The following is a 25229-nucleotide window of genomic DNA, read 5'->3' as shown; positions in this document are numbered from 1 at the left end:
ATAGAATAGAATAGAATAGAATAGAATAGAATAGAATAGAATAGAATAGAATAGAATAGAATTTTTATTGGCCAAGTGTGATTGGACACACAAGGAATTTGTCTTGGTGCATATGCTCTCAGTGTACATAAAAGAAAAGATACGTTCATCAAGGTACAACATTTACAACACAATTGATGGTCAATATATCAATATAAATCATAAGGATTGCCAGCAACAAGTTATAGTCATACAGTCATAAGTGGAAAGAGATTGGTGATGGGAACTATGAAACAATTAATAGTAGTGCAGATTCAGTAAATAGTCTGACAGTGTTGATGGAATTATTTGTTTAGCAGAGTGATGGCCTTCGGGAAAAAACTGTTCTTGTGTCTAGTTGTTCTGGTGTGCAGTGCTCTATAGCGTCGTTTTGAGGGTAGGAGTTGAAACAGTTTATGTCCAGGATGCGAGGGATCTGCAAATATTTTCACGGCCCTCTTCTTGATTCGTGCAGTATACAGGTCCTCAATGGAAGGCAGGTTGGTAGCAATTATTTAAAAATAATTAAATAAAAATGTCTAAAAAAAAAATGTCATCAAGCATTAGCCATTGAAGTCTCTCAACTCTAAAGAGAAGCATGGATAAAATATAATACCTAGGATCTTCCCATCATCCAAACCTCCTTGCAGACCACACATTTCATATACTTCTCTTTTGCATTGATTTGCAATGATTGTTTGTCAGCCGTAGAAGACATGTTTCAAAGGAGTATCTTATCTCAAAGTTTCCGGATAGAGAAGCAGGAAGCCCCATAACACCCGTAACAGTTTAGAAAATATAAATGGTTTCTAAATTGTGCGATATTTCTTCTTTATGATGATGAGGCGCCTTATAAGGTTAATAAGGTTTGCTTATTAATGCACATATGAGCCATTTTGTTTTTGGCAAGTGATTGAACACTTACATCATAGAACTTCTTCACTGCTTCTGCTTGCATTTTATCAAAAACAATCAAATCCTTGTCATCAACCATCTTGTCACGGTAAACACGACTGGATTCATGTAAATATAGCTTTACCAAATCCTGAGGAGTCTTCAAACATTCAGGAGTTGAAAACAGAATACCCTGAGGAAAAGAAATACAGATGATGCTTTCTGGATGGATTAGCCATGCAACCACAACCAATCCATATAGTTGTTCTGCTATTGCTGAGTAATGTTACTTCCAGTCTGCCATGCCACTCTTGATTTCTGTGACATACATTAAACTGGCATCCATCCATTTTAAGCTGTCTCTGTACATGATAGCATAATCCTAAGAAAGCAAATATATAAGGCATCAGTACATGTACAAAAGTGGATATGACAAAAGTTCCTAATCTTCACTTTCCTAACATAAATATTTGACCCAATTCTAATTTCATTATCATAATGAGAATTGTCACTCCATATTGAAAATGTAAAATGAAAATTCATCACATTATCATAGATAATAAAACAAGACTAACCTAACATAAATAAATTGTATTGAGAGGTACCAAGTCAATGTGAAGTAATTTAAATGTTTATTCTTTTCTCAGATTTAAGGATAAATTGCTCCATAGTGGCTGATTTTACATTTCAACTAACACTCAGGAACAAACTGCAAATAAAAACAAAATAATTATGGTATGGTAATAATATATTTATACAAAAAGAGAATAGCTTTTTTTTAAAAAAAAAAAGCTTCCATTTTTGAAAGAGAAGAAGGAACTTGTTTTAGGAATTTGAGTTGCAACAGAGACTGCAGCTCTTTTTTATATATATATATATATATATATATATATATATATATATATATATATATATGTAGGTCTTTGGTTATTCGGGTTTTCTCCCGCGTAAAATTGGAAGTGTCTTGGCGACGTTTCGACGAAGTCTCATTCGTCACCTTCAGGCTTCAGCTTCGTGCTTCTGGGAGAAAACCCGAATAACCAAAGACCTACATACAAATACCCGCGAAAACCTCAGAAAACAACTTATTCTTCTGTTGGTTTCTTCTTTGGTTGGCACTTGGGTGAAGAGGGATATGACATCAAAGCTCACGAGTACAGCCCAGCGACCAACTTCCCTTCCTAGATGTCTTAGTCTACAAGAAACCCAATGGCTCCCTAGGACACACCATCTACCAGAAGAAAACACACACAAACCGCTATCTGCACGTACTCTCACACCACCACCCAGCACAGATCAACTCCGTAGCCAAGACACTCATCTCCAGAACAAAATGCTTAGCTGACGAACAACACCTAAAAACCGAACTACACACTCTCACAAACGTACTAACATCCAATGGATTCCAGAGAAATAAGATTACCAAACTAATTCAAAAAGAACCCCCCACTAAAATCCAAGACAGAGAACAAGAAAATGGCACAGCCCTCCTCCCATATATAAAAGGCACCACAGACAGAATCAGCAAGATCCTCCACAAACATAACATCAAGACAGCATTCTGCACAAACCAAAAAATATCCACCATCCTAAGAAACCCCAAAGACAAAATTGAGTTAGAAAATCAAGGAGTATATGAAATCCCATGCACCGCCTGCCCCACCACATACATCGGACAAACCAACAGAAGAATAAGTGCACGCATTGAAGAACACAAGAACTCAGTCAAAAAAGAGGAACCAACTTCTTCCCTGGTCCAACACCTTAAAGCCACAGGACACGATATTGACTTCAAAAAGACCAGAACTATCACCAAAACTGAACACTTTAACAACAGAATAATCAGAGAAGCCATCGAGATAGAAAAACGCCCACACAGCATGAACAAGTGAGATGATACCTCCCGCCTACCAGCCATTTGGAAACCCACCCTTATTGACAAACGAGTCCCTAACACGAGGAATGACATCAGACCCACACTCACGAGGTCCACACAGGATGTCACCACCACACATCCACCCAGAAAGCAGACCCAAACCCACACTGATCAGGAAGCACGACCAAGGACCAGAAGCCAGACCGCAGCTGCAACATTAGCCATTTCAAACCGCTCCAATCCATACAAACAGCAGACAGACACCCACTATGAAGATGTAGCACGACCACAAACACGAAGCCAAACAACAGCAATGCAGCTCACCAGCTCAAATCCCCCTGCAACTCAGACTAATCTGAGCACAACCAAGCCCCCACCCAAACAGGACACACCCCCAGCCAATCAGAGCACAAAAAAACCCCCATCCAATCAGAGCACAGCCAAGCTCCCACCCAATCAGTTCAAACCCCCACTAGCAGTTAAAAAGGAAGAAACAGCTGCGATCACACATTGCTCCCATAAGCACGAAGCTGAAGCCTGAAGATGACGAATGAGATTTCGTCCAAACGTCGCCAAGAAACTTCCAATTTTACGCGGGAGAAAACCCGAATAACCAAAGACCTACATACATACATACATACATACATACATACATACATACATATATATATATAACCTCAGAAAACAAATATATATATATATATACACACACACACACACACACACACACACACGTTTCTAATTGAAGTGGAACTATTCAATAATAATTAGGCCCAGGATTCCCCAATTACATAGGCTTGTTGTTTACTAAACTCTTTATTCTGTGCTGATTTAAACTGCAGACTGAAAAAATGGAGGGTACATTATTGCCTCAGATTCAATCTCTCCCTAGATTAACCATATTAAAGAACCAACGTATTAGGCTAAATGGTGATAACTTAAAAAAAGAAAGTTTAAAAAGGAGGGTGCTGCCTAGCGCTTGCAATAATTATTCTCAGATAGTTGTGGCAAGTTTACAATGTGCCCTTTAGAATGGACAAGCAGATGTCTCTTTTAAAGAGAAATAAATTTTAACTGCATCTATTAACAATACCTATTGGTGTAATGGCATGTACATATTTAAACATGTTACTTCTTAATCCTAATTCAAAAATTCTAAAGGCAGCTTAAAGTCTGACTGTACATGAGCAAGCATTATTTCAACAAAAGACATTTAAACGAATTAGCCAAGTTTTAAGAGGTGCTATTAGGGTACTTTTTAAGTGGGAACATTTGGAATTACTAATCTTCTTTGGAGATGAAGCATACAGAACATACTTTCTGATTTTTTTATTCTATAGCCACTAACCATAGGAAATCTGCTATGCACAACCTGATCATATAAATCCAAGGAAAGTACAGTTTATGTGATAAGAATAAAGCTGCCTTATTTAAGAGAACAGGCAAATCCAGTACTACAATTTCTAAAGCAAACGAAGCTTCAGTGCTTCTCCCTAACCCAAGCAATGTTAGAATAATTTATGGTTGCTCAACAATAAGGGGAAAGTGCTCCAATTATGAGTAATGGTGACTCTTGTCTTCTTTATATATTATGATCCAAGGTTCAGTCATTGAAACAAACCAAACGCTCTGGAGATTTTGGGCTGATTATATTCTGAATCTGAGTGGTCAGGGATAGCTTTTGTCCTCCATAACTGATTGCCTTATCATTTAATTGATGCAGTGGAATGATCAGAAAAGACAAATGATTAAAATAGGCATACAGAATCTGTTAAAATCACCCACCAGAATTAAGTCAGATTCTCTATATTTTAATATTAAGTACAGCACATATTCCTCAAATATATCCTCACTGGGATACATTTATAAGATGGATAGAAGACATTAATTAATAACAAATAATATTACCCTAAATCCACATTAATAGCTAAGATTAAGGATTTTAGCTAGCGAGGATAACAGTAAGGAAATACAACTATTTGAAAATAAAGTATTAATACCTCCTTTTGCCCATATACTTAACAATATGAATTATAAATATTCAACTTAAGGGTCTTCCATTCTCAGGTATCATGTGTTTTAACTGTATGTCACCTGCCTGTCAATGTCACAGGGTTATGTCTCAACAAAATCACATGGAATCAAATCATTCAATATGTTACAATTTAAATGCTGTAAGTGCTGATATCTATTTGTTTCTGGTGATACATTAGAAACTATTACAATTTAAGAGAATTAACTGTTGACTGTAATTGAGAGGTGAAGATACCCGCCTCACACTTAGGGGGTTTGAAGTTCAATCTGAGGCAGCGACAGATGTTTCTCTATCAGGGTGCAAAGAGAAAATATCTGCTGCAAACTCTGCATAGGTGTCAGGATGAGCGTCAATCACCCTGATTCCATGCCAATAAAAGGGATTACAGCAGGGGTATCAAACTTGCAACATCACGTTGTTGTCACATGACGTATCGTGACATTTTCCCCCTTGCTAAGGGGGTGGGCGTGGCCAGCGTGTGATGCATCCCGCCTATGGCCCATGAGTTTGACACCCCTGGATTACAGATTTGCAAAAAGAAAAAAAAAATTCTGACTGCAATTCAGTCTATGCTTGATTTAGATTCGCAAAATATTGCAGGGGAAGTTTTGTGATGGAGAACCTACATGATCTCTATCTGCTTTAACTATCAAACTTACGACATGCTAATTTTGTCAGTTTCAACTTTAAAATCTGTTCTAAAAGTTTTTTCAGCCTCCTTACCAATCTGACCATCCAAAAGTCTATCCAGAAAATCGGGAAGTTTTTTTTATTTATTTATTTTTATTTATTTATTTGTCACAACAATATATATATAAGCATAAGCATGAAATAACTATATGAATTGGATACAATCAAAGTGAACATTAGGACAGGAACAGTAGGCACGCTGGTGCTCTTATGCACGCCCCTTACAGACCTCTTAGGAATGGGGTGAGGTCAATAGTAGATAGTCTTTGGTTAAAGCTTTAAGGATTTTGGGAAGAGACCACAGAGTCAGGTAGTGCATTCCAGGCATTAACAACTCTGTTATTGAAGTCATATTTTCTGCAATCAAGTTTGGAACAGTTCACATTAAGCTTAAATCTATTGTGTGCTCTTGTATTGTTGCGATTGAAGCTGAAGTAGTCTTCAACAGGAAGGACATTGTAACAGATGATTCTATGAGTTAAACTCAGGTCATGTCAAAGGTGGCGGAGTTCTAAATTTTCTAAACCCAGGATTTCAAGTCTGGTGGCATAAGGTATTTTGTTGTAATCAGAGGAGTGGAGTACTCTTCTTGTAAAATATTTCTGGACACGCTCAATTGTATTTATGTCAGAAATGAGGTGTGGGTTCCAGACAGTTTGTCCAGCTTCTCCTTAATGTCCAACAACTTCTTTTTTTAAAAAAACTTTTTTTTAAAAAAAAAAAAGTAATCACACAGTCTCTACAAGTAATATACACATTTTTCCCAACAAATCCAGGTGGAAATTCAAGCTTAACACTGTTTGAGTTATCATTGTTTGTGAATCTTGTGCCTGTTTGAGTTTCCTTTGAAGTGGAAATCAGGAGTTACCCATCCTTGCACACTCTCCCTGTTCAGCAGTTCAAATTGATCACTTAGTGGAAAAACATCATCACTTATAGTTAAGCCTCCTTTCAATGACAGCAGATCCTCTATTTTAAGCTGTTTAAGTGCTTTCCTTTGACTTGCGTGCTTGAAACCTGCTCTTGATTTTTTTTCTTCATTTTTCCCATTTCTGATTTTTAAACTCAGCAATATACAACAGGAGTATAGCAGATATTATAATAATAATAATATATCCACTCTATGAAAGCTGGCAAAGATAACAAAGTATACCTATTAAGAGGGGATAACTGTGATAAAAGAGCTAAAAAAAATTAAACTGTAGGGTTGAAGGAACTAATGTCAAATCCTGGGCTGCCATGTGAGGAAGAGAGAAACTATCTTCATTTGTGGAGAAAATCAAAAGGAAACTTTCTGAAGTAGTTACTATCACCTGCATGATAATATTTTCACCATTATTAACCAGCATTGTAGACTTAATGAGTTTCCCCCTGACAGCAACCATTCCCAAGTTACTACAAAACTTTAGACTTGCAGGCCAGAATATAAATGCACAAATTGTGCTACTTGGCCAGAGTCTGGACTAGTTCAGATAGTCCAGTGAATCATAGAAAGTTGCAGCTCAATGTATTAGTCTTCTTAAAGCTGCCTTACTAAGAAAAATCATGGGAATTGTGGAGGGTGAAGGTAAAATATTGCACAACTACTAACAAATTATCAGTAACAATGTATCTCAGAAGTAAAAGTGGGTAAAGAATCAAATAATTATCCGAGAATCCAATTTAAACCCAAGTATTGGTTTGATTGTTTAGGTGTGGGATGCAAACAATTAAAGTTCATTGAGCTTTCCAAAATAATATTGCTATAATGGACAAACAAATGGAAACATCTTATGGAACTTCATTTTTATATATGATAGTGGCAGTGAGACTTTCGTATGCTCATATATATCAGATCAAATACTGGATAAGTATAGTTGACTTGCATTTAAATATTAGTCCTAATAATGTGTAGCTTTTCTAAAATACCTAACATAGTCCATACTTTCCCTTTGGTAGAGGACCAAATCAATGAAGTTATCCATATCAGATACCTAATCAGATATCTACATCAGACCACATGATCAAATATACATATGACTGTATACACCCATATACATGTACACACACACACACACACATTTATTTATTTATTTATTATTCACATTTTTATACCGCCCTTCTCCGAAGACTCAGGGCGGTGTACAGCCAATAAAACGACAATAATACAAAAACCATTTAAAATACCATAACAAAAATTAAAAAACTTATTAAACTGCTGTATACTTAAAACTATTAGATAAAAATACAAAGATAAAACCCCTGTTAAAAACCCGCTAAAATCCCTAATTATTAAAATCAATCAATCAGGCCAGCCCCGCTTGGTGGAAAAAGAAAGTCTTGAGCTCGCGTTTAAAGGTCCGAAGATCAGGGAGAAGACGGAGTCCCACCGGCAGCTCGTTCCACAGAGCCGGGGCCCCCACAGAGAACGTTCTTCCCCTGGGGGCCGTCAGCCGACATTGGTTGGCTGACGGCACCCTAAGGAGGCCCTCCCTGTGAGAGCGCACTGGACGCACCGGACAATGGGAGGGAACTGGCGGCAGCAGGCGGTCCCGTAAATATCCCGGTCCGATGCCGGGATGCACATGTAAGAGTGATATCATTTATATTAGATCATATGAATTATACCAAAATTAACATTGTTAATTTTTTTTTTACAATATTACCAACAAAGACAGCAGCTGCATACATAACTGGAAGATATTCTTTATCATCACTGAACAAGAGAACAAGGGAAATATTTTAAATACTTAGGAGTTATCTTCCTTAATATAAATTTGCCAAAATAAAGGACCTTAGTGTATGCACACAAAAAAAGGGCAATGCAATAGTTCAATATGCCAGCCCCAGAGGCAATAAATGTGCCATTGCAACAGTAAAACTCTTTAAAGCCAAAAGTGCAGTTTAGAACTTGAGACCATTAAAAGTAATTCAGAGTATATTTTAATAGCACTATTTTAAGTCCCCTTGCTATGTTCCAAATGCACTTTTGCACCTCGAAGTTGATCTTCCTGCTATATGAACAAGACACATGCACAATCTTGCTGTTACTATATTGGTTGAAATCAAATTGCACAGAGAACTCTTCTTTCATTCATAGGGACAAATTCTATTCTTCTTGGAAGAATAGCATAAATATGGCTTTACATTTTTGCAGCTTTTCAGCTCAGTATCTGCTGCAACTGGGTTGTGGAAAAGAGTGCTTGAAGATGAAAGAACATGCGTTTGACCCCCAACCTACAAAGACATAGCAGGTTGTTGCTGCTATTATACAGTGGGCTGTGGAGAGGCAGTTTCACTGAGCTTTCTCACAAGCTAGATTCAATGTTATATTAGCTATAGTTCCGAAAAGGAAATAGTAGTAATGTTGCTCAGTGCCTGCTTCTAAGGATCAATAGAGTCAGTTTCATATGTTTTTGTGCACTGTTTCACATACTAAACTTAGCGTTCTTCATTAGTTGGCCAGGTGAACTGCCAAGATGAGAAAAAATATTTTCTGATAGCAGAATGTTCCCTTGAAACATCTAAAAACTTTTATTTGTTTATAAAATGTAAATGGCTGTTCATCTTACCAGAGGGTAACTCAAAGCAACAACAAAAAAGGTTACTAAGTTAGTTGCAATTTCTGTAAGGACAATGTGAGTTTGATGCTGGAACCATCAAATCAAATGACTACCTTGACTGAAGAAAAGAACATAAGTACGTCTGTTTTCACATGGAAATCGCTTCTGAACTTCATACTTGAAGTGGAAAAGAATGAAACTTTGACTTTGGGTTTTACAGATTAGATTGATAGCTCTTTATAGAAATGACTTGTTCATACTATTATGGAAAAGCAAAAGGATGTGATCTGTTGTTAATGCCTTATTCTACTATAACAGAGAGAGTCAGAAGTCAATGAATTTATTAGTATTATTTTATATGAGTTAGTTTGCTGTTATCTTACAGTACATATTTCTATATGTTATATTATATTATAACTTTTACATATTTACAAGTGTATATTTGTATCCTATAACAATCTTGGACAGTAAATAAAATTGCTAAACTACATTAAACTACTTCCTGAATAAACCAAACTCCCAAGAAATTATTTTTAGCTTTTCAGTCTAATGGCTGCTTTTCACACATTCTATTTTAATTGAAAACAAGATAATCATTAATCAGCAATAATCATAATCAATTATATTTCTCAGTAAACTGTGATGCATGTTTTAAAATAGGTCATCCATAGTGTATTAAAAGAAGCTGCAGTTTAGGCAATCATAAATCACATTATTAAATGGTATGAAGAAGACTCCAGTGAATTTTTTTTAATTCAGAAAGAGCTAAGATGTATAGTTTTAAAATAAATAATTACTATTATATAAAAAGGGGAAGAAATACATATTCCAGAGAACAATGAAATCACAGCAAAAACCCAGAAGTTCTTTCATGAACTGATAATATTATAATGTGCATATGATGCCCGAGAAATATTTACCTTTTCATGCACTCATTCATTCATTTCTAGACCAGTGGTGGGTTTCAAATATTTTTACTACCGGTTCTGTGGGTGTGGCTTGGTGGGTGTGGCATGGATTGGTGGGGGTGGCTTGGTGGGCGTGGCAGGGGAAAGATACTGTAAAATCTCCATTCCCACCCCACTCCAGAGGAAGGTTACTGCAAAATCCCCATTTCCTCCCGATCAGCTGGGAATTGGAAGGCAGAGAATAGATAGGGGTGGGGCCAGACAGAATTTTTACTACTGGTTCTCCGAACTACTCAAAATTTCCGCTACCAGTTCTCCAGAACTGGTCAGAACCTGCTGAACCCACCTCTGTTCTAGATCATATTTATAAAGCCACCTAACTCACAATGACTCTGGGTGGTGTACAGGTTATAGGTTAAAAACTCACTCATTACTGTAAAACAGATCAAAGATGGCAATAATAAGGGACCAGACTTATCCTAAACATTACAACAACAACCCAACAAATATAGAACAGAGGCCTTGGTTCAACAAAAAAATCAACTGACCTTTTTAGCAGCATATTGGTTTCTTGTTCTTGGTTTGTTTGTTTTTTGGGGTTTTTTTGTTTTTTGTTTTGCCAAACTGCAAACTGACTCTTGGAGAGGATATGGTTGTACACTGCCAACATAATTTGACTTAATTGCAAAATCTAGCCTCCTTAAGCAAATACACAGTCAAAATGATAAATACCAGTAGTTCCCCAAAGAGAAAGCAACCTACTTGGAAGACGTTGGAGAAATCCCTAAGATTGAAGTTGTAGTGAAATTTAATAGCTGTTGGGAGGAATGTGGCTGCTATTTTCAGGTGCAGAGCGAGAGCCAGATGTATTAACTGCTGAGATGACTTCTGTAAAGCTGCAGAGAAGTTCCCCCATTTTAGATGCTGAGTTAGGATGGTAGTGTAAATGGTGGAAAGAGCATCTGCCCCAGGAAATGAGAGAGCAAACACACAGAAGTGGCGCTGCAAGAACATAGTATAAAAAAACAAAACACAATCAGTAGGCATTATATAGAAGAGAAAGGGTATATGTATTGTGTATATGATGGTCACATAACTACAAGTCTGGCATTTGGCAGCCATTGGACATTTACAACTATCTCACATGTACATAATTGTCATTTGCAATCTTCCCAATCAGCAAAGTCAATAGGAAGCTAGCAGGAGTTCACAAGTCATGGTCACATGCTGTTCTTGTTTAATGACTACGGGTGATCTGCTTAAGAACTTCACTTGAGACCGTGGGGACTGCTGTCACTAAGTGGGGCAATCACAATATTTCACTTAATGACTACTTCACTTAGAGATGGAGTTACAGTGATGAGGACTTTGCATTCATCACAAAAGTTGGAGTGGGGAAAACCAGGTTGCTGCTGTCCATTGTACTGAAATACTGTTACTTACTCTTCTCTTGAACCTTATAAAGTCATATCCCAATTGACTTATTTATTTATTTTATTTTATTTATTTATTATTTAAATTTATATACCGCCCTATCTCCCAAAAGGACTCAGGGCGGTTTACAGGCATATAAAACATCAGTATACAAAATTAAAATAATCTTTAAAAAACTTATTCCAGTGCCCTATCATTTAAAATAGAAATATAAATATTAAAATCAGTTTAAAACCCCTATAAAATTTAAAATCTAAGCCAGTCCTGCACAGATGAATAAATGTGTCTTGAGCTCATGACGGAAGGTTCAAGGTCCGGAAGTTGACGGAGTCCTGGGGAGCTCGTTCCAGAGGGCGGAGCCCCACAGAGAAGGCCCTTCCCTGGGCGCCGCCAGACGACACTGCCTAGCTGACGGCACCCTGAGGAGTCCCTCTGTGAGAGCGCACGGGTCGGTGAGAGGTATCTGGTCGCAGTAGGCGGTCCCAGATAACCCGGCCCTATGCCATGGAGCGCTTTAAAGGTGGTCACCAAAACCTTGAAGCGCACCCGAAGGCCACAGGTAGCCAGTGCAGCCTGCGCAGGATGGGTGTTATCACGGGAGCCACGAGGGCTCCATCTATCACCCGCGCAGCCGCATTCTGACTAACTGTAGCCTCCGGATGCCCTTCAAGGGAGCCCCATGTAGAGAGCGTTGCAGTAATCCAGGCGAGACGTCACGAGGGCGTGAGTGACCGTGCATAGGGCCTCCCGTCCAGAAAGGCGCAACTGGCGCACCAGGCGAACCTGGTAGAACGCTCTCCTGGAGACGGCCGTCAAATGATCTTCTAGAGACAGCCGCTCATCCAGGAGGACGCCTGTTGCGCACCCTCTCCATCGGGCCAGTGACTCGCCACCGATGGTCAGCCGTGGATTTAGCTGACTGTACCGGGATGCCGCATCCACAGCCACTCTGTCTTGGAGGGATTGAGCTTGAGCCTGTTTCTCCCCATCCAGACCCGACGGCCTCCAGACACCGGGACAGCACTTGATAACCGTTGGGGTGGTCCGTGTGAAAAGTACAGCTGGGTGTCATCCGCATACAGCTGGTACTTCACACCGAAACCACTGATGATCTCACCCAGCGGCTTCATGTAGATGTTGAACAGAAGGGCGAGAATCGACCCCGCGGCACCCCACAAGTGAGGCGCCCGGGCCGACCTCTGCCCCTGTCAACACCGACTGCGACCGGTCGGAGAGATAGGAGGAGAACCACCGATAAACGGTGCCTCCCACTCCCAACCCCCAACCGCGCAGCAGGATACCATGGTCGATGGTATCGAAAGCCGCTGAGAGGTCTAATAGGACCAGGGCAGAGGAACAACCCCTATCCCTGGCCCTCCAGAGATCATCCACCAACGCGACCAAAGCCGTCTCCGTGCTGTAACCGGGCCGGAAACCGGACTGGAACGGGTCTAGATAGACAGTTTCATCCAGGTGCAAGGAAACTGATATGCCACCATATTTCTACAACCTTCGCCAAGCGAAGGTTGGAGACCGGACGATAATTACCTAAAACAGCCGGGTCCAGGAAGGCTTCTTGAGGAGGGCCTCACCACCGCCTCTTTCAAGGCGGCCGGAAAGACACCTCCACCAAAGAGGCGCCAGAATCGCCTGAGCCAGCCTCGTGTCACCTCCTGCGTGGCCAGCACCAACCAGGAGGGGCACGGGTCCAGTAAACATGTGGTGGCATTCAGCCTCCCCAACAACCTGTCCATGTCCTCGGGAGCGACAGGGTCAAACTCATCCCATACAATGTCACCAAGACCACCTCAGCCGTCTCACCGTATCACGCAATCTTGGTCCAAACCATCCCGGTTGAACGATTTTATCGTATAGATAACCGTTAAACTCCTCAGCACGTCCCTGCACGGGTCATCCCGCTCCCCTGGTGGAGGAGGGCGCGGGCCGCCCGAAACAGGGCGGCTGGGCGGTTATCTGCCGATGCAATGAGGGAGGAGGCGTAGGTACGCCTCGCTTCCCTCATTGCCACTAGGTAAGCCCTAGTATAGGACTTCACTAGTGTCCGATCAGCTTCTTAACGGCTAGACCTCCAGGAACTCTCTAGGCGCCTTCTCCGCGCTCATCCTCTCAGCTCCTCGGAGAACCAAGGAGCTGGTTGGGACCCGCGCCGGGTCAGAGGCCGCAAAGGCACGACCGGTCTAAGGCCCCGCCGCGCCCGCTCCCAGGCCGCAACAAGTTCCTCAGCCGAGCCGTGTGCCAGACCCTCAGGAAATGGCCCAAGCTCCGTCCGAACCCTCCGGGTCTATCAGGCGCCTGGGACGGAACCAGCGTGTCGGCTCCGTCTCCCTGCGGTGGTGAATGGCGGTCAGAAAGTCCAGACGAAGAAGAGAGTGATCTGACCATGACAAAGGTTCAATGACTATTTCCTTTAAGTCCAGATCTCTCAACCACTGACCAGAGACAAAAATCAGGTCCAGAGTGCCTCCCCAACATGAGTAGGGCCATCAACTACTTGGGTCAGGTCCAAGGCCGTCATGGAAGCCATGAACTCCCGAGCTACCGTCGATGACGAGCCGGACGATGGCAAGTTAAAGTCCCCCACGACTAAAAGTCTGGGGGTCTCAACTGCCACCCCAGCAAGCACCTCCAGGAGCTCGGGCAGGGCAGCTGTCACGTAGCAAGGAGCCAGGTACGCCACCAGCAAGCCCATCTGACATCTATGACCCCATCTCACAAAGAGGGATTCGCACCCGCAATCTGAGGTACAGTGGTCTCCTCGGCTCTAGACTCTCTCTAATCACAACCGCCACCCCACCACCCCTACCCTGGCCCTCGGCTGATGAAATGCTCGAAACCCGGTGGGCACATCTGAACAAGGGCACGCCTTCTGGGCCCAACCAGGTCTCCGTAACGCCCATAAGGTCCGCGGCACCCCTGAATAAGATCGTGAATTAGGGGCCTTATTGGCCACGGACCGTGCATTGCATAACATCAGCCAAGGCCAGGGCCCTGAGGATCCTGACCATCCGGGAACGGGAGAAGTTTGAGGGCTCGGGCGCGATCGCCTGTAAGCATCGAGCGCGCACCCCTAACGCGATATGAGCCCCACTTCCGCCATATCTGCCCCTCCCCTTACCGTGGAAATAGCACCACCTCGACCAATGGAACACCGACTCCCCATGACCTCGGACCCACCAACCCCCGCCACGAGCATGTGCAGGAACTGACTCCGACGGGTTACCCCAACACCCACCCTTCCTCCCACCCCCAACCCAAGCCCGCCGGTTTCCTCCCCTTAAAATCCCTTTAAAATTCCCTTAAAAATCTATTAAAACAGCCAATTAAAACCCTAAGCCTCCTATTTTTCGTGATGCCACCTCTCGGGACTCCAAAGCCCGTCCTCAAGGTGGGCCTCGATAATCTGGAGGGCCAGACCGCAAGAGAGGGGCATCTCGCAGGGCAAGAAGGTCAGCCGCGTAAATGTTCGCATCACTGAGACGGTCCGGGCAAGGCCCATCCTGGGCTGGTCAAGTTGGCAACAAAAGTCATAACAGATGATAAAATGACCATGACCAGTCTGTCCTGATGGGAAATAGTTCGAGATAATCCATGTGCGGTAGATGACAAAACCGCTGACTCAGTCAGTTCACCACCCCATACAAACGACCTGGGGTGGGCTAAGGAAGAAGGGGAGCGGGACGATGGTAAAGATGTTATAAAGATGGTAAACAGTGGAGGGGTGTCCGCTGGACCCGCGGGCCTTCCTCCGGCGCTGCCACATATCCGCGCCGCTAGGGCAAGGTCTCAGCCACCCTGGGCCTATCGGGCCATCCGCCACTTCAAAGCACCGGGGCAGGCCACCGCCGCCCACCGCCTCCGCCAGTCCATCGCCACCGGAAACGCCCCCATCGCCACCGCGAGCCGGCCACTGGAGCTCCCCCAGATGAGAGGGGGACACCCGTCGCCGAATCCGCCAGCAGACCCAGGGCTCACTGGTGCCAACGCCCGACGGAGAGGGAAGGGCCAGGCCGCCGCCCTCGCCACCGCAGGTTCAAAGAGGCCGATGGAGCCCGACTTAAACTGAAGGCACAGAGATATGGTTTACTGATGTATTAAAGCAATATAGAAAATAATGAGTTAGTTCTATGTATAAAGGATGATCATTCCAGAAAACCACTGATTTCTGCTGGCCACTCTATCCCATTCCTCTCCTATCAAGCCTTTTGTTTTGATTTGTGACAGATAAACTGTTCCATTTCTGTAGCTTCTCTTTGCTTGGGCACAATCTAATCAAGCATGAAAAAACTGAAGGTAATTAACAAAAACAGCAGTGTTCTAGATCAGAAAGCAATACCTGCAAACGTGGGTTGATAGTAAAGCTGCCTGCAGTGGGATTCATGCATGACACGTACTGCACATTCGTGATTTCCTTCAGGGACAGCTTGTTTCTGTCATACCTTTGCCAGAAAAAGAAAAAAGAATGCATCATCCTAATCACAGATTATTAGTGACAACAGCAGTGTGCCTGCCAAACATTGCCAAGTCTGAAGCAGTATGTTGGAGGGGCACTAGGCACCTGCTGCATCCCAGCTGTTTTCAATTAATATTCCAACAGAGACTGTACAGTTTGAGGGCAGGGGGGCTGGATGAGGTTAGAATTCACATATGTTTCCATTACATCAATGCATTCCATAATGATAGTGATTCCTCTAAAATCATGCATATCCATGATGGGACCAATTCTTTAAAGCCACAAGTTACATTCCATTCAAAAGGCAAAACTGGCAGGAAGACTGTTGGGGGGGGGAGCTAAAAAGAAGCCAAAAAAGAATACCAATAAAAAAGGATGGATTGCACATTCTATAGTCTGCAGTGTTAAAATAAAAACAAGGAGTTTTATTGGGATTTTCGCACTAAATAAAGAACCTTACTATGGGGATGTATTATGAATTCAATCTTCATGAATGATACCAAAGGACCTGACCACTTCTCTTGGATTAATGTACAGTTTAAATTTAACTAGAGTATCCATCAGATTTTATTAATGCCCAAAGATTGTGATGTGATTCTTATTCACGCATGTATATAGAGGGGTAGAAAACAGACTGGAGCTACAAATAAGCTCATATAACAGTGATTCGAGTCAAAAGTAAAATCATCAATCCCAAACTTAGCCTCCTAACTACTCTGAATATTTTTGTTTGTTTGTTTTTAATGTAGATTGGGTGGAAAATAAACAAAATAAAGTTCAGTATAAAGCTATGATCTAGATAAAAAATATATCAATTTGTCCATCCCTAACCTACCAGTGCCCATAGTCTAGATGTTGCCGGATCAGCGTATGAGGCTGCACTGTTCCATAGGTATCAACTTCAGGCATATTCATATCATCAATGAAGTAGATGAGTTTCTTTGTTCCAGGAGGACCATAATTCCTTCCAGCCTTTTTTTCCAGTGGCTTCTCAAGAACAGCTATGAGAAAATAAAGGTTCAGCATTTTTAGAAAGCAAATTCTTAATATAAACACTGTATTGCCAGGCTGCCTGTTAATCTGCCTTATCTGCTATAAGGCACCTACGTAAAGATAAACAAAAGAGAAACCATGCCAGTATCAAGCCTAGTGATGACAGGATCACATCACATAATTTCTCACAAAGGAAGACTTTCAGCAGCAGAGAAGCCCATGAAAACAGAATCATAGATTAATAAATAATAGATTGCAGCTGTACACAAGAACTTCAGGAAATGCATCATAAATCTAAAGATCTGTAGTTATGATGCTTAAAATCTTGGGCAAGAACAAATACAGTAGCAGCAGGCTAATAGGAATGTAGAGTGATCCATCAACCATATTTTTTTATTAATATGTGTAGCAAATAAACTGGTTTCCTATCTTGTGAACACTCAAAAATTAGAAAAACTGGCTATCTATCTGTAATTCGGTGTCTTCTAATAGTCATCTACACATTCACAAGCATTGAGTTTGTATCTGCATAGATGCTTTATCATGAACATTTCATTGCTAAAGATATTTTGGGCAGGAAGGGCACCCTATATCATATGTCTAGAAGTCTTCATCTCATTTTTCCTTCATTTGTAGAGGTCAATATAGCAGTCATAAGAATGCAACCTATCTACCCAAGAAGCCATCTGCACAGAAGTGGGGAACTGAATGCACAGATAACCGAATAACTAATTACAGGTAAACCACCTGTTATTCTTCTTCCATTTATATACCACACACATTGGTAATAAGATAACTCATTTTACAATGATGGAGCGCTTCCTTTCTGCCAAAAAGAACAAGATTACTCAAGCAAAGGAACTATTAAATCTAGCACAAACATAAACAGGTGAGACCAAAGGCCACCCTACCACAGGGTTGAAATGAGCAATTCCTGGAACAGAATTACTGATGTTGACATGTGACTTTATACTTTACCTAATCCTGAAGGTAAGTGTTTAGCTAATGGATATCATATTGTAATGGCTTCCGCTAGCCACTTAGAAAATCACTGGGAGGAGACCAACACCATAACAATTTCAGTCAATTTGTTGTGAGTGACTTAAGTTGCATTTAGAGCAGAGGTTTCCAACCCCCGGTCCATGGACCAGCACTAGGCCTCAGCATGCCAGAAACCGTGCTGTGCAAACAAGTTAAGTCCCATCTGCAAAATGTAAGCAGCACGTGAAACTACGGAAAAAAACTCTCTCCATGGAATTGGTCCCTGGTGCCCAAAAGGTTGGGGGCTGCTGGTTTAGAGGAAGATTTCTTCTCTCCCCACCCCCTTCACCATCTAGACATCTGTAAGAGGCCAGTGCAGGAAGATAGGGATCTTTGGCCAATACAGAATTAACTACTTTGGCCTGTTTCTTCCCATTATTACAATGTGCAATGTCATCGGCACTTTACATGGCCTTTTGGGACTCTTTGGCCATGATTGTTCCCTTGGAACTGCTGTGGAAGATGTCTGGAGACCTGTTTGCGATCTGCCGGGGGACTTATCCGGAAACAACGGTGGACACCGATGGCGGTGATAGAAGAGTCACCTACCTCATTTTTAAGGATTTTAGGACTGAGCTATGGGCAGATTAGCAATATATCCTGGACTTATTAAGATCCTTGGACCAGGACTTTATTATGGACTTGTTGCCATAAATGCTATCTGCCTATTTTCTTCCATCTTTTTTCCATCTTTATATTATTGTTGTCATCATAAGCCAGCCCCCATTTGAAGAGTCATCAGATAATGGGTATCCATTTGAGGAACTGTTGTGTAATATTCTGCCATCCTGGGACAGTATCACCTCTCACCGACTTCTATCTTATCTATGCGATATTCAGTACAGGAACTCTTGCGCCTGCGAGGTGCCCCCGCCTCGCAGGAGTGGCCCGCCTCATTACTGAGGGCCGGCCTCAATGACGGGTCTTGGGACCCAGAGAGGTGGCATGCGTCGAGGAAGAGCCTTTGGGGTTTTTTAGATAGGGAATTTTTAAGGGGTGGGAGGGTAAGGGCGGGTGCTGGGGGTAGCCCGTCGGGGGGGCAGTTCCTGCACGTGCTCGCGGTGTCCATTTAACAGGTTCGAAGGTTATGGGGGAGGGTTGCGTTCCTTCTGGTGAGGGTGGTCCTATTTGTACGATAAGTGGGAGGGGCAGATATGGCGGAAGTGAGGGCTCGCATCGTTCTTTGGGGGCGCACGCTCGATGTTTGAAGGCGATCGCGCGTCCCGATCCCTCAGACTTCTCCCGTTCCCCGGATGGTCAAGACCCTCAGAGCCTGGGCCTCCGGCTGATGTTGTGCAACGCACGGTCCATGGTTAACAAGGCCCCCCTAATATATGATCTTATCCAGGGGGGTTCTGCGGACCTGATGGGCGTTACGGAAACCTGGTTGGGCACAGAAGGGGGCGTGCCCCTTGTTGAAATGTGCCCACCGGGTTTCCGAGCATTCCATCAGCCGAGGGCCCAGGGTAGGGGTGGGGTGGTGGCGGTTGTTATTAAGGAGAGTCTAGAGCCAAGGGAGACCACTGTACCTCAGATTGCCGGTTGTGAATCCCTCTTTGTGAGGTGGGGTCATAGGTGTCAGATGGGCTTGTTTGTCACGTACCTGGCTCCTTGCTGCATGACAGCAGCCCTGCCCGAGCTCCTGGAGGTGCTTGCTGGAGTGGCAGTTGAGACCCCCGGACTTATGGTCATGGGGGACTTTAACTTGCCATCAACCGGCATGTCATTGACAGCAGCTCGGGAGTTCATGGCTTCCATGATGGCCTTGGACCTGACTCAAGTAGTTGATGGCCCTACTCACATTGGGGGAGGCACTCTGGACCTGATTTTTATCTCTGGACAGTGGTTGAAGGATCTGGACTTGAGGGATTTAGTCACTGAACCTTTGTCATGGTCAGATCACTCCCTCCTTCGCCTGGACCTTCTGACCACCACTCAACACCACAGGGAGATGGAACCAATATGTTGGTTCCGTCCCAGGTGCCTGATGGACCCGGAGAGGTTCCGGATGGAGCTTGGGCCATTTCCTGAGGGTCTGGCTCACGGCACGGCTGAGGAACTAGTCGCGGCTTGGGAACTGGCCGCGACTGGGGCCTTAGACCGTGTCATGCCTTTGTGGCCTCTGACCCGGCGTAGGTCTCAACCAGCTCCTTGGTTCTCCGAGGAGCTGAGGGAGATGAAACGCCGGAGAAGACGCCTAGAGAGTTCTTGGAGGTCCAGTCATTCAGAGGCTAATCAGACACAGTTAGTTAGGTCATATAATACCTAGTGGCATTGAGGGAAATGAGACGTTGTTACGTCTCCTCCCTCACTGTGTCGGCAGATAACTGCCCGGCTGCCCTGTTTCGGGTGACTTGTTCTCTCCTTCAACAGGGGGAGCGGGATGACCCGTTACAGGGACGTGCCGAGGAGTTTAGTGGTTATCTATACGATAAAATCGTTCAGGTTCGGGATGGTCTGGATCAAAATTGGGTGGATCCAGGTGAGATGTCAGAGAGCTGTCTTGTTGAGACTGTTTGGGATGAGTTTCACCCTGTGGCTCCCGAGGACATGGACAGGTTGCTGGGGAGGTTGAATGCCACCACATGTTTACTGGACCCGTGCCCCTCCTGATTGGTACTGGCCACGCAGGAGGTGACACGAGGCTGGCTCCAGGGGATTATGAACGCTTCTTTGTTGGAGGGGATCTTTCCGGCCGCCTTGAAAGAGGCGGTGGTGAGGCCTCTCCTCAAGAAGCCTTCCCTGGACCCAGCTGTATTAGGTAATTATCGTCCAGTCTCCAACCTTCGCTTTGTGGTGAAGGTTGTAGAGAGTGTGGTGGCATGTCAATTACCCCAGTACCTGGATGAAAATGTCTATCTAGACCCGTTCCAGTCTGGCTTTCAGCCCGGATACAGCACTGAGACGGCTTTGGTCACGTTGGTTGATGATCTCTGGAGGGCCAGGGATAGGGGTTATTCCTCTGCCTTGGTCCTATTAGACCTCTCAGTGGCTTTTGATACCATCGACCATGGTATCTTGCTGCACCGGTTGGAGGGATTGGGAGTGGGAGGCACTGTCTATCGGTGGTTCTCCTCTACCTCTCTGATCGGTCGCAGACGGTGTTGATGGGAGGGCAGAGGTCGACCCCGAGGCGCCTCACTTGTGGGGTGCCACAGGGGTCGATTCTCTCGCCCCTCCTGTTCAACATCTATATGAAGCCGCTGGGTGAGATCATCAGTGGTTTCGGTGTGAGGTACCAACTGTACGCTGATGATACTCAGCTGTACTTTTCCACACCGGGCCACCCCAACGAAGCTATCAGTGCTGTTCCGGTGTCTGGAGGCCGTACGGGTCTGGATGGGAAACAGGCTCAAGCTCAATCCCTCCAAGACAGAGTGGCTGTGGATGCCGGCACCCCGGTACAGTCAGCTGCAGCCGCAGCTGACTGTTGGGGGCGAGTCATTGGCCCCAATGGAGAGGGTGCGCAACTTGGGCGTCCTCCTGGATGGACAGCTGTCTTTTGAAGACCATTTGACGGCCGTCTCCAGGAGAGCTTTTTACCAGGTTCGCCTGGTTCACCAGTTGCGCCCCTTTCTAGACAGGATGCCCTATGCACAGTCACTCATGCTCTCGTGACAACTCGTCTGGATTACTGCAATGCTCTCTACATGGGGCTCCCCTTGAAGAGTACCCGGAGGCTCCAGTTGGTCCAGAATGTGGCTGCGCGGGTGATAGAGGGAGCCCCTCGTGGCTCCCATGTGACACCTCTCCTGCGCAGACTGCACTGGCTACCTGTGGCCTTTCGGGTGCGCTTCAAGGTTTTGGTAACTATCTTCAAAGCGCTCCATGGCATAGGGCCGGGTTACCTACGGGACCGTCTGCTGCCACCGATTGCCTCCCACCAACCCGTGCGCTCTCACAGGGGGGGACTCCTCAGGGTGCCGTCAGCCAGGCAGTGCCGACTGGCGATGCCCAGGGGAAGGGCCTTTTCTGTGGGGGCTCCCACCCTCTGGAACGAACTTCCCCCAGGACTTCGTCAACTTCCTGACCTTCGAACCTTTCGCCGTGAGCTTAAGACACATCTATTTATTTACGCAGGACTGGATTAGAATTTTAAATTTTAAATTTGGTTTTAACTGGGTTTTACTATTTTTATCGTAATTTTTTAATATTCGGCCTTATTTAATAAGTTTTTTAATTGGTGTTTTATTTTGTATTTCTATGTATGTTTTTATTAGGCTGTAAACCGCCCTGAGTCCTTCGGGAGATAGGGCGGTATAAAAATGCGATTAAATAAATAAATAAATAAATAAATAAATAAATAAATAAATAAATAAATAAATAAATAAATAAAATAAATAAACTAAGCTAGATTCTTCTATGAGAGCTGTGTTAGTTGTTCCACAGAAGGCAGCAAAGAACAAATGGAGACAGTTCCCCAGTTACTGACTTTAGCTGGTTCCGATACTGGTAGTGTTGCTTCCCTAAGAGAGCTTAGAAAGACATGAGCAATTTCTCCTCACGTGTTCAGTGGATGTCTGAGAAGGGACACAGGCACTCCCAAACTTTCCTTCTAGAAAAAATAAATAGAATGGCTGTCAACTAGTGGGAATTTACTACCAACTAGGTGTATGTGCATATCTTTATTATTATGCTAGTGAAATGAAAGAAATTCCTCTCCAAAAAGCAGAAAAATCAGTAACTGATATTGATTAATCAAACAAAGGAAAAAGATAAGTCTTTAGCTTTGCTTTTAAGAAAGCTCACTATAACGTATGTAGTGAGCTGAAGAACTGAGAAAAAGTCTATATGTTCTCCACAGACATTGAGAAAAAGCAATTTTTCCAGCCATCAAAAGGTTGGAAGGTTGCTAATAGAAACACTTTGCAGGAACAAATCCCATAAAGACACATGAACCCCATAAAGATACTGGTGCAGAGGTTAAGAACATTAGACTAGGTCAAGGACCACAGAGACACATATTTATTAATTATCAAATTTATACGTAGCTCATCTCACCGATGCAAGTCTACTGTTTGTCATGAAAACTCATGAGGTGATTTTGGTCGTCATGTTGTTTCAGCAAAACTACTAACTGGCTATTTTGACATGGAAAAATTGGAGGAGGAAATGCCATGTATACATTTTTTTAATGGAGAAATAGAGAAAGGACCTACCCTAATGGAACAAGCAGTTCAAAGAGATGGCAGGACATTTTGTACCTTCAGACTTGCAAGATTCTGTTATGTAGCTTTACAATAAAGTAGATTTAGCTCATCTAGTCATGTTTCCTATCTGGTTTACCTGGGAGAGCTGACATCTTCCTGAATTTCTCTCTCTAGCTATTAAGCCACTGGGGGGCTCCTGCCTCTCTTGTCTGATTGTTTTCTAGGTGGCTTCTCTTCCTCTCCTCCTTCTTCAAGGTCATCCTCACACTCCATTACAGGTCTTCATGTAGCATTGCTATTTTGAGGAGCAGCCTTAAAAAATTAACATCATATTTAGCTCCATTCTTAGGCAGCATCCTTAATTTTAGCCATTCTAAAATGTGGTTTGAATATCCAAGTTTGCTCCCTCAGTGGAACTAGAAAAATATTCTGCTCATCCACAAAAAACTGAAGCAGTTCTGAGTAAGTTAATAAACCATTTTAGAAGAATGGTTACAACTATTAGTGATGTAACAATTTTACAGATTCATGTATAATTCATTCAATGTACAAATACCTCAATTTTAGCTGCTGAACCATATGTTGGCTTATCAGAATCATTGATAAATGAAGAAAGGCCTTGAGTCTAATGGCAAATTGCCTATAGGCCTGTTGAGCAATTACTAGTGACAAGGTTCTGTTGTACACTTTCAATTTCATTTCGGATATAGTGATGCATTCCAGGGACACATTATTTCAATTTGACAAATGCTGCTCTGCCAAAACCTGAATAAGCATTCATTTTATCTGAATGGAAGTTTATCCTTCTCCAGGTTAAAGAAATCAATGGTTATAAAAACAGACTGCTTTGTTTTATTTTACTTTAAAAGTATTGAGTAAGAATCAAAGCTAAAAGCAGCATTAATGAACCCCTGAATGTCTCCATCTGGTCTATGCTCCATGTTTCAGGAATGCTCTGGGAATGAACATAAATCCCTCTCTAGTAGGGCAGATACACTCCCACAAGCATATTAGAAGATCCAAGGAGAAGGTTTTGGATAGATACATTACTTTATTGCAGATACCAAGCAGTCTTGATTAAGTTAAAATTATCTGAGAATCTAACTCTCCTTCTATGTCCCAAAGTTTAAGTCTTGCGTTTCATTTGCTTTTCTTGCCATACTTTTCTGCGTAGGAATCTGTGTTTACAAAATGGTTTAGCTTTGATGGCGCAGTAGTTAGAATGCAGTACTGCAGTGCAGGCTACTTCTGCTGACTGCCGGCTGTCAGTAGTTTGGCAGTTTGAGTGTCACCAGCTTAAGCCTTCCATCCTTCGGAGGTGGGTAAAATGAGGACCCAAATTGTTGGGGGCAATATGCTGACTCTGTAAACCGCTTACATAGGGATGTAAAGCACTGTGAAGCAGTATGTAAGTCTAAGTGCTATTGCTATTCCTCACTTTGAAAAGCAATATATTCAAGTCCTTTCAACTTTTTGTGGGTATGAGCATCATGCTGCTTTTTTAGACAGAATTCTGCTTCTGTTATCCATTATCTAAATGTATCACTTTCCCATACATTTCACTATTATTGCTCTTTTGATATCATTTCTGCCTCCTGCCCCATGTAGTACATAATCATGTAGGGATGGCAATATAAATATATAGATTTTCAACATAGAGACATGCAGTAGATTATATTATTTTCAATAGAGATACATGATACAAAAGGTTAATATATAGAGCCACTGCTATATATGTATATATAAGAACCAGGTGATTAATATATATAGATATTAGTGGAGGGTTGCTACCGTTTTGCCCTGGAGCAGGCGAACCGGTAGCGGCAGTGGCAGGAGGCTCCACCCACCTGCCTGGCCATCTCTGAGTATGTGCAGAAGTGTTGCACATGCACAAAAGTGTTGCATGTGTGTGCAAGTGCACGCACACCCACAAGCGAACCGGTAGTGGCTGATATTGAAACCCACTACTTACATACACTTCACATACATAAACCAGCAAAAACTTTTAAACTACAATTCTATACACATTTATTCAGAGTAAGGGGTCCCATTTCCCAAGAGGAGACAGAACAGAAGACTATATTTTCTGCCATACTTTAGTAAAACACTAAAGCTAGAAGCAACCCTGCAAGAATAAAATATCTTCAAATATCTGCATCTGAATTTCATGACGTAGG

The 25229-nt window shown here is 43.0% G+C and overlaps 1 protein-coding gene across 1 annotated transcript in view; it reads right to left on the bottom strand.

Moving 5' to 3' along the window:
• Positions 1-25229, bottom strand: part of LOC131190551 (dynein axonemal heavy chain 9-like) — a 171435-nt gene that overhangs the window by 60522 nt on the left and 85684 nt on the right. Inside the window, exons 35-38 of the mRNA XM_058167887.1 lie at positions 16704-16869; positions 15752-15854; positions 10726-10965; positions 944-1105 (exon numbers count right to left, since the gene is read on the bottom strand). Coding sequence (XP_058023870.1) covers positions 944-1105; positions 10726-10965; positions 15752-15854; positions 16704-16869 — 671 coding nt within the window. The remainder of the gene's footprint in view (positions 1-943; positions 1106-10725; positions 10966-15751; positions 15855-16703; positions 16870-25229) is intronic.

The sequence above is a fragment of the Ahaetulla prasina genome, chromosome 2, assembly GCF_028640845.1.
Source record: "Ahaetulla prasina isolate Xishuangbanna chromosome 2, ASM2864084v1, whole genome shotgun sequence".
Lineage (NCBI taxonomy): Eukaryota > Metazoa > Chordata > Lepidosauria > Squamata > Colubridae > Ahaetulla > Ahaetulla prasina.
The sequence above is the reverse complement of the archived record's forward strand: the minus strand, read 5'-3'. Positions and strand labels throughout refer to the sequence as shown.